Below are 14314 nucleotides of genomic sequence, written 5' to 3'. Positions count from 1 at the left end.
ATCTTACAGGTTCAGCACTTGCGTGTAGGTTCATTTTGCACTGATATTTGAGTGAGCTGTGGTGCAGGCCCCTTCTTGGCAGTGGATGTGCAGTTGCCATAGGCACTGCTGCTTGAGTTGACTTTTCTCCCCCTGTTGACATTCAGTGTGTGGGCTGTTCCTGGACATTCTGGTCTGTTTCATTTATTTGTTTATCCTGATACCAGTGTCACCGAGTGGCAGCACTTTGTTCTTCTTCACAGTGATTCTGGCTAATCTAGATTCCCCAATGTAGAGTACCTCTGTTAACTGGATGTTGGGGAAGTGTCGTCCCCTGAAAAAGAGAGGGTTGCGGGAGGCCTGGGGCGTGAGGCAGACAACATGGAGGCTCCTGGCGTTTGAGGGTGGAGGATGTGTGAGCCCCCCGGGAGCTGCGTGTGGTGCTTCAGTTACGTTTCTCTTCACCTCGATTTATTGATTCAGATCATAACACCAGATGTGGCTTTTACTATTGGCCAACAAAAGCATTTTAGAGCCAAGGCTAAAAGTTGTTTTTGGGTTAGAGATTTCATCTTTGCCATCTTGGCTGTAATGTGCAAAATGTGTGCTTTTAAATATTCACAGAGGAGTTTGCATTTTATTTCTTTATGAATTTTTTATTTAAATCTTCTTTTTGTTTAAAACTATACAAAGTGTACTCCTGTTCTTCAAGTTGATGATGGCGATTTCTCAAAGGTGGTTGGCTTTTCCTGTCTGTCTAAGATCTAGGTGGAGCGTGTGGCCTGAATGAAAAGACTGGTTACCATACCTCTCTGTGCTAGTGTTCGTTTATTTCCAGTCATTGAAATAAGATTGGTGACTAGTCCCTAGAAGCTTGGCTGTGAAATGTGACCATCTGCCCTTGGCCGGAGTTAGATATTACCTGGTATAGGTACACACTTTCATAGGCCTCCTCAGTGAATGCCCTTGTGACTACAAACACCCAATTTTATACGTCTTTCTCCGGCCCTCCTGGGAAGTGTGGACAGGCTGGCCTGGCCACCACTCGTGTGTCCTTGAGGGCAGGGGAACCCACAGAAGTGTTTCCACCCCCCACTGCCCTCGCTGCCAGCCTGGGGGCACCGGTCCTTCTCACAGCACCCTGCTCCCTGGCACCTTCTGTGGGTGTCATGAGCCTCCCGTGTTTACTGGAGTCGACACTGATCCTTTCCGGGAGCCTCCCTGGATGTCAGCCAGGACACCCGGGAGGTCAGTGCTTTCTCTCTGACACAGATTTGCCTGCAACACGGCACCTTGGGCCATCTCTTTAGCTACTTTACATCTGATCTTTCAAATCTGCAAGTTAGATTTTTCTGTTTTATTTGAAAATAATCTACAACATATGACTACCATGTTTTTATCTGTTTCTTTGATCATTTGATAGCTTTTATGTAGTTGGTATAGTTACAGAGAAAGATGTACTGACATGTTGGTGCCTTTGTTTTTGTCTATACAGCTTCTCTCTTCCCCCATGAATATTATGTCTAAAAGGGGGAATTAGCAAAATAATATGCGGGAGAGAAAATGATAGTGAAACTGGAATGGTCTAAACAATAGTGGGTTTCAACTTGTGATTTTGAATGAATTAATTAGAAGTAGTCCATTTCCTGGGGCCCCAGCCTTGCTGCCCTGTGCGTCTGGGTGGGTGCGGCGGCCTGGGTGCACGGTGTCTGATGTGTGTGCCTTTCATACCTAGGTTCTGAGTCATATAAGTCATCTTCAGGAAGCGCTGAGCAGACGGCACCAGGAGACAGCACAGGGTACATGGAAGTTTCTCTGGACTCCCTGGATCTCCGCGTCAAAGGAATTCTGTCTTCACAAGCAGAAGGTGAATGTGGTGTTGTAACTGCGACGGGGCACCATCTTGGTCCTTTGTCTTCTGGGCTCCTTCCTCTGTATTAGCATGATGCCCCCTGGTGGACACTAGTAGAAGATCGGGTTAACTGCATCACTTCCAGCTGAGGTGTAGACAGGACGGGGTGCGTTTGCTGTGTCCCAGTGTGCAAGTGAAGAAAGAGGCATTACAGAAACCCTCTAAGAATAAACTGGTAAAGCCCAAGCACGGCCCAACGTGGCGGTCGTCTCCCACCGTGGGTCAGGCGTACTCCGTGGAGGATTGCCTATGGCCAGACGCCCTCCCTGGTCGCATCTCAGGATACACAGGGACGTAGTGTTGAATAAGGTGTCTCTGATTGGCTGAAAGATGTCCCTGGTCACTGTTGAGCTGAGAGTTCTGACATACGTTCTGTGATGGGATATTCGTATTTAGTGTATTTTTGTACCTCTAAATCACAGGTGAATCAGCAGCTTCTGTTGGGAGTTGTTATGCCAGAAGTTGTCAGTTCTCACACTTTCTATCAGTTTTTTCTCTTTTTAAGCAACTTAGAAACCTTATATGAGTGAAAAGTAGCTAATAGCTATTTGATTATTTGGGAAGATTTATTTGAAGCATGATGTGGAGGAAATGAAAATCTTATTTACATTCCACACAGATCTTGCTGGTGTGGGATTGCAGACTACTGTAGGGGGCTTAATGGGCCATTTAAAAATGACAAATAGCTAGCTTTTTAGGGTTTTGAACACTGAGGGAGGTTTGAGTCATCTATGTAATTCACCTAGGAAATCACATCTTTAGCTTAAGATAGAAATCTTAGGCTAGTCCGGCTGGGCACGGTGGCTCAAACGCCTATAATCCCAGCACTTTGGGAGGCCGAGGTGGGCAGATCACGAGGTCAGGAGATCGAGACCATCCTGGCTAACATGGTGAAACCCCGTCACTACTAAAAATACAAAAAATTAGCCGGGCGTGGTGGCGGGCGCCTGTAGTCCCAGCTACTTGGGAGGCTGAGGCAGGAGAATGGTGTGAACCCAGGAGGCGGAGCTTGCAGTGAGCCGAGATTGCGCCACTGCACTCTAGCCTGGGCGACAGAGCGAGACTCCGTCTCAATTTAAAAAAAAGAAATCTTAGGCTAGTCCATCATGGAAACGATGATATTTTTTCCTCTTCTTGCACCAAATGGAGCAGAACCCCCCCTCAAGTATCACGAAGTCCTTAGCGTAGTCACCCGATGCTTTCAGAGTATAACACTGAGTGTTTCAGTTCTCTAAACTTGCTTTTAGGTTTGGAGGTCTCAGGAAGTTACTTGGTTTTAAGTAGTAAATAGTATTTCATTTTGTCAAATCGACTACTGCTGTGGTGGCCTTGGGCGTGCTGAGTGGCAGGAGACAGGGAGCTGGCACATGAAGGCTGTTCTACCTGTCAGTGTGCACCTACTGTCTCCGGTATGGTCGGGGGAAGGTAGCTCTAAAGGAAGGATGGTGCCGAGCGTGAGGGCCAGAGGGCGAGAGCCAACACAGAGCCGGAGGAGAAACGGCAGTGAGTAGAGGCTCCTCAGCTTGTGTGACATTTTGTAAACTGGCCTCCCAGAATTGATTTGCCTGTGTTTGATAGCACCGATTGGTCAGTCAGCGATTGGCCTGTTCAGTCATGCTCTTGATGTAGATCATCAGTGCGTAGAAGAGACAGGCGGTGGCGCCCACTGTGCTGGTGCTGGCCGTGTGGCCTGGGACCCCAGAGGGAGGCAGTGGTCAAGTGGCGCTGGATGGGGTCTGGGGCTCTGGGAGACCTGGGTGGTGTGCGTCTCAGATGGGACAGGCGCGATCGGCCTGTGGAGTATGCTGAGCGGGTCAGTGGGGGCAGGTGATGCCTCTGGTTGTGGTTCATGGGGTCCAGGCTTGAGCCTTGGGCCAAAGAGAATATGAAGATGAGAAGTCCTCTCTGTATGCATTCGTCTCTTTCACCGTTGCCTTGCTCTTGGGCCTGCCTTATTGAGGCTGAATGGCGATGTCACCCAGCAGCGACAGGAGGCAGAGGGTCTGAGCCTGGGAGAGGCCAGGAGCCAGTAACCATGGCAACGTGGGCTAGGGCGGGAGAGCCAGAGCTTGGTGGAGGTTGATTGCTTGAGGCTTGCTTCAGTCATTTCATTTGACGTCCCTGGTGGTTCCATTGCGGGAACAGAAACACTCCACCTCCACAGAGGTGTCTGAGCCACTGCATTGTTATCCAAGCGTGTAGGCCCTGGGTTCTTATCTATCTCACTGCAGCCTCTTGGCTGCTCTCGGCCGTGCTGTGGTGGGGCAGTTATCTCACAGCGTTGTGGGGTTTGTGTGTTTTCTGCTTTTAAAAATCAGGTTGCGGAGCGGGATCCTCTCGGAGGCCCCCAGCTTTAAACTTGTGGTGATTCGAATTCAAGTGTCACCTCATCGTCTTCCTGGTCTTCAAGGGTGTGGGTGATGCAGAGGCGAGGCTGGGACCTCGGGCAGCACATGATCAGGAAGTGCCTCCTGCACAGAGTCCTTGACGGCAGCGTGGACCATTCACATGCTCTTTGGCTCTTTGCACAGATTTGGATTCTCTCCTGGCCGTGACCAGTATCAGATTCCAAATGGGCTAGAGACAAACAGAAGCGGCTGTGGGTGACTCAGCGTGGGTGTTGTTAAAAGATGCACTAAGAGGCTGGCACGGTGGCTCAGGCCTGTAATCCCAGCACTTTGGGAGGCTGAGGCAGGTGGATCACGAGGTCAGGAGATCGAGACCATCCTGGCTAACACAGTGAAACCCCGTCTCTACTAAAAATACAAAAAATTAGCCGGCGTGGTGGCGGGCGCCTGTAGTCCCAGCTACTTGGGAGGCTGAGGCAGGAGAATGGCGTGAACCTGGGGGGTGGAGCTTGCAGTGAGCCGAGATTGTGCCACTGCACTCCAGCCTGGGCGACAGAGCGAGACTCTGGCTCAGAAAAAAAAAAGATGCACTAAGGCACAGTGCAGCTTTTAAAGGGTTTCCTTGAGCAGCGATTCATGAACCAGGCAGCTCCAAACCAGAAGCACGTTGGGAGCTGCACTGAGGAAACACGAGGGGAAGGATTTGTAGGGTGAACATGGGAGTAAAGCCAGGAAAACACCCAAATGGTTCATGACGCAGTTTCCTCGTTTGTTCTGTCCCTGCTGGAAAGTCCCTAGTTCTAGAGATTGGTTGGCTGCCTCTGAATGGTAGAGCTTAAGTTCTATTTTTCTTTACTGTAGGCATTTGCCAGAAGTAGCCCAAGATATCCTTTGTTTTCAGATCAAGCAAGGATGGCTTCCTTGGCTCATCTGGCTTTGTCTGTTCAAGGATTCTTTAGTCTTGGTCTCCATTTTAATTTACTTTAACACTATATTTTTAGATGTGGAAACAAGGGTTAATTTTTTTTTTTTTGAGACAGAGTCTCACTCTGTTGCCCGACTGGAGTGCAGTGGCACGATCTCGGCTCACTACAACCTCCGACTCCCTGGTTCAAGTGATTCTCCTGCCTCAGCCTCCTGAGTAGCAGGGATTACAGGCACGTGCCCCATACCCAGCTAATTTTTGTATTTTTTTTTAATAGAGACGGGGTTTCACCATGTTGTCCAGGAGGGTCTCGATCTCCTGACTTCGTGATCCGCCCGCCTTGGCCTCCCAAAGTGCTGGGATTACAGGCATGAGCCACCGCGCCCAGCCAAGAGTTAATTATTTTTAATTAAGAGAGGTAATAGTGAGTATTTGAGACAATGATTCACCTTCTATTTCTGCTTTGACTGTTTAACAAGAAAGAAAACGTGAAATGCGATCTGGCTTCCTTTGGGAGCGGCACCCACTGTAGCCACTTGCCAAGCTCGAGGGTCTTCCTGGCAGCTGCCCTCCACCCCGCCCCTGCCGCTCAACAGCCTTGGCCTTGCCCGTCTCTCCCACCCCGGGCTGGGGGCAGGGCGTGGGGGCACCAGCCCTGGCTGTGCTGAGACGGGCCCAAGGCCGCCTGCCTGACCACGGCTCTGCTGCAGCCTTCCCTGTGGACGATGCCGTCATTGTCAGCGTATGTTGAGCTCTATTTCTGCTCTAGTTTATCTTTCCTTGTTTTCCCTGGTGCTTCCCTCTTTCAGCCTAATAAATGGGCTCTTTGGACTATTGTAGTAGGTGAGTGGGATTCTAGATAATAGACGAACCGTTATTAAAACCTTCCCAAACTGATTTTTTTTTTTTTGTGGCTGCCATTCTAAAACCAAGTAGGAAAACAAGGTCTTAAAGGGCAGTGAATGCTCTTTTGTTTGAAAAGCAAAAGATTTAGGAGCTACTGCCAGAGGTACTAGCCTCTGGCTTTGGAATTTGTGTCCTGGGTCCTGAGAACCTCAGAACACAGGTGAATAGGTGCCTCTTGAGACCCTGGCAGGGGATTTGTTAGCTGGGGAGGCACAGGCTGCGCCTTCATGTTGCCCAGGTGGTGGCCATCCCCGCCCCGCACAGGGCTGTTTGTGCTGGGTAATCAACCGCATTGCTTTCATTTGCTGGCGTGTGAGATCACTGTTGAGACTATAATCGATCACTTTCTAGACGTTCTTTTGAGGTCAGGATTGCATGAGCTGACATGTGTCTGTGTGACGTTAGGGTTGGCCAACGGTCCAGATGTGCTGGAGACAGACGGCCTCCAGGAAGTGCCTCTCTGCAGCTGCCGGATGGAAACACCGAAGAGCCGAGAGATCACCACTCTGGCCAACAACCAGTGCATGGCTACGGAGAGCGTGGACCATGAAGTAAGCACTTTGTTTTCATTTAAAGCAGCCATGAGGAGCGAGTGAGAAAGCCCAGCCCAGCAGTGGCCCCGACAGCCCCTCGAGTGAGTTGCGCTGCATGACCAGGGAGGGAGCCTGAGTGGATTCTGCGCAAAACCCGTCGAGCAGATCCCAACAGTGAAATCACAGCAGATGATGAACACAGGTCTAGAGCTTGTTGAAACGGAGGATTGTGTAGACAAATTCTTTGAATGAAAATGGTCTGTTGTATTTCTCTTTTATGATCATGGTTTTGTCAAGGTTTTTCCTACCTTGCTATAAACAAAGTGAGTAGATTGAGGCAGGATAGTCACACCAAAGTGGGTCCAGAACTGCCCAGAACTGTGGTCCCCTGCAGGGCAGGCCCCGCAAGGGCCAAGCCTCAGCCACCTCCCTCCTTTCACCAGGGATCGCAGACTCAGAGGGTTCAGCACGTCCTGTCTCTGCTGCCTCTGGGACAGGAGGGGGGGATCAGGCAGAGCACAGACGGAATTAATGTTTTCTGAGAATTTCTCCAGTTCTTTTTAACAAGATTTCTTTCAGCCCTTAGAGCCTCGTGACCATGGCTGGCCATGGGGAGGGTCCGAGCAGGAGGCTTGTTGGCACCAGGCCAAGAGGCACCACATGCAGTCACACAGCTTGGGTGTCTGGCTGCCCCGGGCTTGCATTTGCTGTGGCGGAAGTCAGCACGTGGCCATTAGTGTCGTCTGCTTCCTGAGGGGTGTGTCAGGCTGTTGCTTCAGTGAGTTTCCTCGTCTTACTGGCCAGCGGATCCATCTTCAACTCGATTATTGAGTCTTAGCTGCACATTGTAGAAATAAGTGAACTATGAACAGGACAACCATTCATGTAGCAATGCTAGGCATTATTCCAAGCCTTTTGCGTAGGGCGCTCCTCCAGGTCTCACGGCAGCCTGTGCAGGGTCGGCCGTCGCCCAGGTGGTACAGGTGAGGCCCGTGAGTTAGGGGCCAAGTGGCGCCTCCAGACTCACCGGCCTGCTGTGAGGAAGGCAGGAATGGGAGCCTCCTTCCAAAGGTCGGGCCCTACCGCTGTGTCGGGGAGCATGGGCAGCACCCGGGAGGAGCGGGCAGAGCCCTGGAACGGGCCAGTCAGTTTCGCCCACGGCCCTCACCCTGGTGCCAGTTGGCGTGGCCGGGGTTTCTGATTCAGCAGGTCTGGCCTGGCTGGGATTTTGCTGTTCTAGAGTGTTTCCCGTCTCTCCTGGCGCTTCTGGTCCAGGGACCACACTTTGAGAACCACTGGTTCTCCTCCTCTTCTCCTTCTCCGTGGGTGTTAAACAGGATCCAGTGGGGTCAGGTCCCCGTGTGACATGTGCTTCCCTGTGACTTTACTCTCTGTACCTCCGCGTTTCCAGGGCACGTGCCTTTACTCAGACTCCGACACTGGCGTTGCTTTTGTCTCATCCCAGCCTGGCTAGGCGACATTTGCTTCAGCGCCTCTCATCTGCGGCACGTGCCCCGGGGGATCCCCATGTGACGGCTTTTCCCACCTCTGAGTGTTCATGTCCCTCGCTGCATGTTCCACCGCACTCGGCCCCTCCGCAGAGCCCCTCACTTGTTTTAAGAGAACTTTCCATAGTGAAAAGTGAGGGCGCAGTTGCCTTCGGAATCCTCGACTCGTCCTCCTCCATCACCAGCGTTCTCTCCCCACCCTCCTTTCTTGGTTTTGAACTACTTACTGTTTTAAAGCAAACCCCATTTTACTGCTGAATAGCACAGGATGTTTCTATTAAGATCAAAAGGGACCGTTGTCTCACATAACAGCAGCGCTTTTCACGTGTAACAAAAATAACAATTTCCTGTTATTATTTAGTGCCTAGTCCATGGTCAAATGTCTGTTGACAAAATGCCTTTTACTTTTTTTCTCTCTTTCTAACTGGATCCAAACTGGTTCCACTCATTAAATCAATCTGCTGCAATGTCTCTTAAGTCTTTTGTGTTTCTTTCACCCAGAACATTCTCTCTGTCCTCCACTTCTTCCCACTTGCCACGCTGTTGGCTGAAAGAATCTGGATTCCAGATTCTGGACTTAGCTCATAACTTTCTTGTGTTGTTTAAGTCATTTGCGTTAGTTCCTATAGCCTGAAAGTTAGATTCAAAGACTTGGTTTACATTCAAGTACTTAAGATTTTTATTTTATTATTTAATTCTGGCGAGAATGCTGTGGAGGTTTGTGCGCTGGGAGTGGTGCTGAGAAGGCTCTGGGTTTCTGAGGCGGCCGCCCGTCCGTCCGAAGGCCGTACTGTCCTTGGTGACCACTGCCTGCATCCATTGTTTCATTCAAAGTTTCAAAATGGTGATTTTGCCATTCTGTCATTCCTTCTGCAAGTACAGGCTGGAATTCTTTGGTACAGAAGAACTTCCCCACATCTGCTAGGGCTGTTTCGTACCTCGGAAACAAGCTTCAGCCGGGATTGGCAGAATAAATAGCTACTTGTCTTTGCAGAGTAATGAATGGGTGCTCTAACAGCCTCTAGTGGTATCCAGAGGGCTTGATTTTGCTTCTCTCTGTCCCCTCTCCACCTCCCTTTCTCCCTTAGCATTCTTAAGAACTCATGGTCTTCTCTGTATTCAATGTGCGGTAAGCTTTTTTTGTTTAAAATTAAACACAGATCCTTTGGGCTCTGACTTATTTTTGGATAGAAAACTCAAAATAATAATAAATTAAATTAAATGTAGATCCCGAAGACCATACAAAACAAACATTGGGCTGAACAACCCTACTTCAGCTGAGCTCTGGTAAACACCGCCAAGGTGGAGAAGCAGAGCCTGACCCCGCCCCCCCCGCCCACTCCCCCCGCCCCCGGCCTGTCCCCGCTCGTGTTCTTCCCCGCAGCCCCATCCAGCAGCCTCTGTCCCGACTCCCACAATGCCCCCTTCCAGGGTCAGCTTCGCCTGCGGCACTGCTGCCTATCTGCCCAATTTCTATATTGTTCTCGGTCCCTTCTTTTTCTTTCAATGTATCTGTTGAACAACCCAGGCTGTTGGAAGCTTCGAGGCTCCCATAATCTGGGTTCTGTGAATCCCGCACTTAGGTGGCAATTCAGCAGGTTCCTCTGTGTTTCTTGCAAAACCTGTCAAGGCCGGGTGTAGTGGCTCATGTCTGTAAAATGGGAGGTCGAGGCAGAAGGATTGCTTGAGCCCAGGAGTTCAAGACCAGCCTGGGCAACATGATGAAACCCCATCTCTTAAAAAAATTAAACAACCTTACAAGTTTGGCCCCTTTGTAGGACTCTTGAGTGTGGGGAGGGTTTAGCCCAAAATGAAGGGCCATGTTGTCTGGCTGTCTCACTTGCTCTGATATTGGCAGCTGCTGATGCTTAACACCTACATTTGTTGTTTATTCGTTGGAGGTTTCAAAATGGTGCTGATTTTATCATTTATTATTTATTGTTCACTGGAGTGGTTTTATAGAGAGACATGTCTCAGGCCAGGCACAGTGGCTCATGTCTGTAATCCCAGCACTGGGGGAGGCCGAAGCAGGAAGATCACTTGAGCTCAGGAGTTTGAGACCATCGTGGCCAACATGGGGAAACACCATCTCTACTGAAAATACAAAAAGTAGCCACTTGTGGTGGCGCCTGCCTGTAGTCCCAGCTACTTGGGAGGCTGAGGCAGGAGAATTGCTTGAGCCTGGGAGGCGACAGTTGCAGTGAGCCTCAGTCGTGCCGCTGTTCTTCAGCCTGGGCAACAGAGCGAGACTCTGCCACTAAAACAAAAACAAAAACTACCTGTTTTGTTTCAAAGGCTGTGTTGTCTGATATTAACATAGCTACTCAGCTTTCTTTTGATTAATGTTTGCACAGTACATCATTTTCTACACTTTAACTTTTAGTCTGTCTCTGTCTTTAAATTCAAAGTGGCTTTCTTGTAGACAGCATGTAGCTGGATTTGCTCTTTTAATAAAGAAAAATTTTACTTTATTTTATTTTTCAAGACAGGGTCTCACTTGGACACCCAGGCTGGAATGCAGTGGCTCTCATTGCAGCCTCCATCTTTGGGGCTCAGGTGATTCTCCCAGCTGAGCCTCCCGAGTGGCTGGGACTACAGGCATGCAACACCACGCCCAGCTAAGTTTCAATATTTTTATTTTCTAGAGATGGTATCTCACTATGTTCCCCAGGCTGGTCTCGAACTTCTGGGCTCAAGCTATCCACCTGCCTTGGCCTCCCACAAGGCTGGGATTGTAAGTGTGAGCCACCGTGCCCAGCCTACTTTTATTTTTTAGAGACAATGTCCCACTCTGTTGCCCAGGCTGGTGTGCAGTGGTGCAGTCAGAGCTCAGTGCAGATTCAAACTCCTGCACTCAAGTGATCCTCCTGCCTCAGCCTCTTGAGTAGCTGGGATTGGAGATGCCACCATGCCTGGTGGTTTTGCCCTTTTGTCTAATATAGTCATGTACTGCATAACAGTGTTCAGCCAATGATGAACTGTATCTGTGAAGGTGGTCTGATAAGATTGTAATACAGGTTGATGGACCATATCTATGAAGGTGGTCTGATAAGGTTACAATACAGGTTGAGTATCACTTACTCAAAATACTTGGGACCAGAAGTGTTTTGGATTTCATTTTGGATTTTGGACTGTTTGCATTATACTTACCAGTTGTGCATCCCAAATTCAAAAATCTGAGAGCAGGGTGAGGTGGCTCACGTCTATAATCCCAGCACTTTGGGAGGCTGAGGTGGGTGGATCGCTTGAGGTCAGGAGTTCAAAACCAGCCTGGCCAACATGGGGAAATCCCGTCTCTCCCAAAAATACAAAAATTAGCTGGGCATGGTGGCGGGAGCTTGTAATCCCAGCTACTTGGGAGGCTGCGACAGGAGAATCACTTGAACCCAGGAGGTGGAGATTGCAGTGTGCCAAGATCTCGCTACTGCACTCCATCCTGGGCGACAGAGCAAGACTCCATCTCAAAAAAAAAAAAAAAAAATTCAAAATGCCTCAATGAACATTTCTGTTGAACGTCATATTGGCCCTCAGAAAATTTTGGATTTTGGAACATTTTGCATTTCAGATTTTTGGATTTGGGATGTTCAACCTGTTTTGTATTTTTAGTGCACATTTTTTATGATCAGATATGTTTAGATGTACATATGCTTCCTGTTGTATTACAGCTGCCTACAGTATTCAGTACAGTTGTGTTTGTACAACTTTGTAGCCCAGGAGCAACATTGGGTACCATAACCTGAGTGTGGAGTGGGCGACACCATTTAGGCTCATGCAAGTACAGCCTGTGATGTTCAGACCAGCAAAATCACCCAGTGACACGACTCCCAGGACACACCATGTTGTTACGTGGGACGTGACTGCATCATGGTCCCTTTGTTGAGTTGATATATTTAGATTATCTCCGTTTAATATAAGTATTAATATAGCTGGATTGCAGGCTAACATCTTAATAGTTCTTCCACTTATACCATCTGTTGTCCTTTTTTCTTCATTTTCTGTGTGTGTGTGTGTTTTTTTTTGTTTTTTTTTTTTTTTTTGAGACAGTTTCGCTCTTGTTGCCCAGGTTGGAGTGCAGTGGTGGGATCTCGGCTCACTGCAATCTCTGCCTCCCAGGTTCAAGCAATTCTCTTGCTTCAGCCTCCCAAGTAGCTGGGATTACAGGTGCCTGCCACCACGCCCGGCTAATTTTTTGTATTTTTAGTAGAGACGGGGTTTCCCTATGTTGGCCAGGCTGGTCTCGAACTCCTGAGCTCAGGTGATCTGCCCGCCTCAGCCTCTCAAAGTGCTGAGATTACAGGCGTGAGCTATCACACCCAGCCTTTTCTGCATTCTTTTGAATTTGAATTTTTTATGATTCCAATTTATTTCAATATTGGCTTTATTATTTGCACTTTTTTCTAATGTTTTGAGTGGTTCCCCTGGAGCGTACAATACACATCTTTGTCACAGTCTGCCTCCAACAGATCATTATACCACATAACATACAGTGTAAGAATCTTAGAATAGTGTGGTCCAATCCTGTCTTGTATCTTGTTTCTGCATTTTAATTTTATATATGCTAAAACTCTACAGTATATCGGCCATTATTTTTGCTTTAAGTATTTTTTTAGTTTGATTAAACATAAGAATAGTTTAACCTTCATCTTAAACATATCCAGAGATCTTTATTCCTTTGTATCCAAATTTCTGTCTTTGTGGTATTATTATATTGTATCTAAAGACTTTCCGATAACTTTTTTTTTTGGTAGCACAAGGCCGCTGATAATGAATTCTCTCAGCTTTTGTTTGTTTGAAAAAGTTCTTTTGTCTTAATTTTTCAAAGATACTTACTTCCAGGGATATAGAATTCTGGGTTGGCAGTTCCCTACCCCCAGCCCTTAAAGAGGTTACTCCAGTGTGGCCTGCATGGTTTCTAGTGAGACATTGGCTGAACTTCTTGCCTCTGTTCCTTTGCATACTATATGTCATTTTTCTCTGTCTGCCACCAATATTTGCTTTGGTTTTCAGCAGTTTGAAAATGATGTGCCTGAGTGTGGTGGGTTTTATTGTTTTGTTTTGCTTTTTTGGTATTTATTTTGTTTAGGTTTCGCTGAGCTTCTTGGATCTTCGGTTTGATCTCTATTTATGTTTAAGAAATTCTTAGCCAGCTATCACTTTTTTTCTTTCCTTTTCCTTTTCCTTTTTCCTTTTTTGAGACAGGGTCTTACTTTGTCACCCAGGCTGGAGTTCAGTGGCATGAACACGACACAGTGCAGCCTCAACCTCCTGGGCTCAAGCATTCTCCTGCCTCGGCCCCACAAATAGCTGGGACTATACACTCATGCCACCACACCTGGCTAATTTTTGTATTTTTAGTAGAGACAGGGTTTTGTCATCTTGCCCAGGCTGGTGTTGAACTCCTGAGCTCAGGCGATCCGCCCGCCTTGGCCTCCCAAAGTGCTGGGATTACAGGTGTGAGTCACTGTGCCCGGCCCACTTTATTTCTTCAGTATTGTGTTTTTTTCTTTCTTTCTGGGATTCCTTGTACACACGTTAGATTGTTTGACATTGTCCCACAGCTCTTCAATGCCCTCCTCTTTTTTTCTCTTTCCATTTTAGTTTTAGATAATTTATATTGGCCTTTAAAATTATTCACCAGTTCTTCCTTGTTGAGTATACTTATGAGCCAGTCAAAGGCATTCATCTCTGGTACTGTTTGTTTCTAGCGTTTTTGCTGGTCTGTAGTATAACGTTTCAGTCATCTCTGAGTGTGCTTCTGTTGATGTTTCTCTCTCTTGACAGTGGGTTCAGATTTCTCTAGTGCAAGACTTTTCAACCCCAATATTTTTTATGTGTTGGGCCAAGTAATTCTTTGGGGGAAGAAGGGGCTGCCCTGCTCGTTGTTTGGTGCTGAGCAGTATCCCATTGGACACTAGGTAGCTCCCTTAAAGTTGTGACAGCCATAATCTTTCACCTGTGCCTCAGGCCATAGGGTTCGCTTCCTATGGATCCTTCTACAGAAGGATCCATGTAGGCCTCACACCAAGGAGGCTTCTGGTCTCCACCTTCCCAGCCTCCTGTGAGCACCCAGGAGCGAACCAAGGAGAAGAGCGAGCAATGGGACTGGTTCCCTGGGGCTGCAGCTTCCAGGCTGTGTCCTGATGGGAGAGGCACTCATAGCTGCCTGGTTTGCCTTTCCTTTGTTGAGTGACTTTGTTTTGTTT

General features: G+C 48.1%; 1 protein-coding gene across 17 annotated transcripts in view; it reads left to right on the top strand.

Annotated features, from left to right (window-relative positions):
- The window catches only part of EHMT1 (euchromatic histone lysine methyltransferase 1), a 230745-nt gene that overhangs the window by 148823 nt on the left and 67608 nt on the right, over nucleotides 1-14314 (top strand). For all 17 annotated transcript variants that reach the window (XM_063636698.1, XM_063636694.1, XM_055270152.2 and 14 more), the window contains 2 exons: nucleotides 1715-1846; nucleotides 6476-6621. In XM_063636698.1, coding sequence (XP_063492768.1) covers nucleotides 1715-1846; nucleotides 6476-6621 — 278 coding nt within the window. The remainder of the gene's footprint in view (nucleotides 1-1714; nucleotides 1847-6475; nucleotides 6622-14314) is intronic.

Source organism: Symphalangus syndactylus, chromosome 3, assembly GCF_028878055.3.
Source record: "Symphalangus syndactylus isolate Jambi chromosome 3, NHGRI_mSymSyn1-v2.1_pri, whole genome shotgun sequence".
NCBI classification, from domain to species: domain Eukaryota; kingdom Metazoa; phylum Chordata; class Mammalia; order Primates; family Hylobatidae; genus Symphalangus; species Symphalangus syndactylus.
This window is presented reverse-complemented; position numbering and strand designations above follow the sequence as displayed.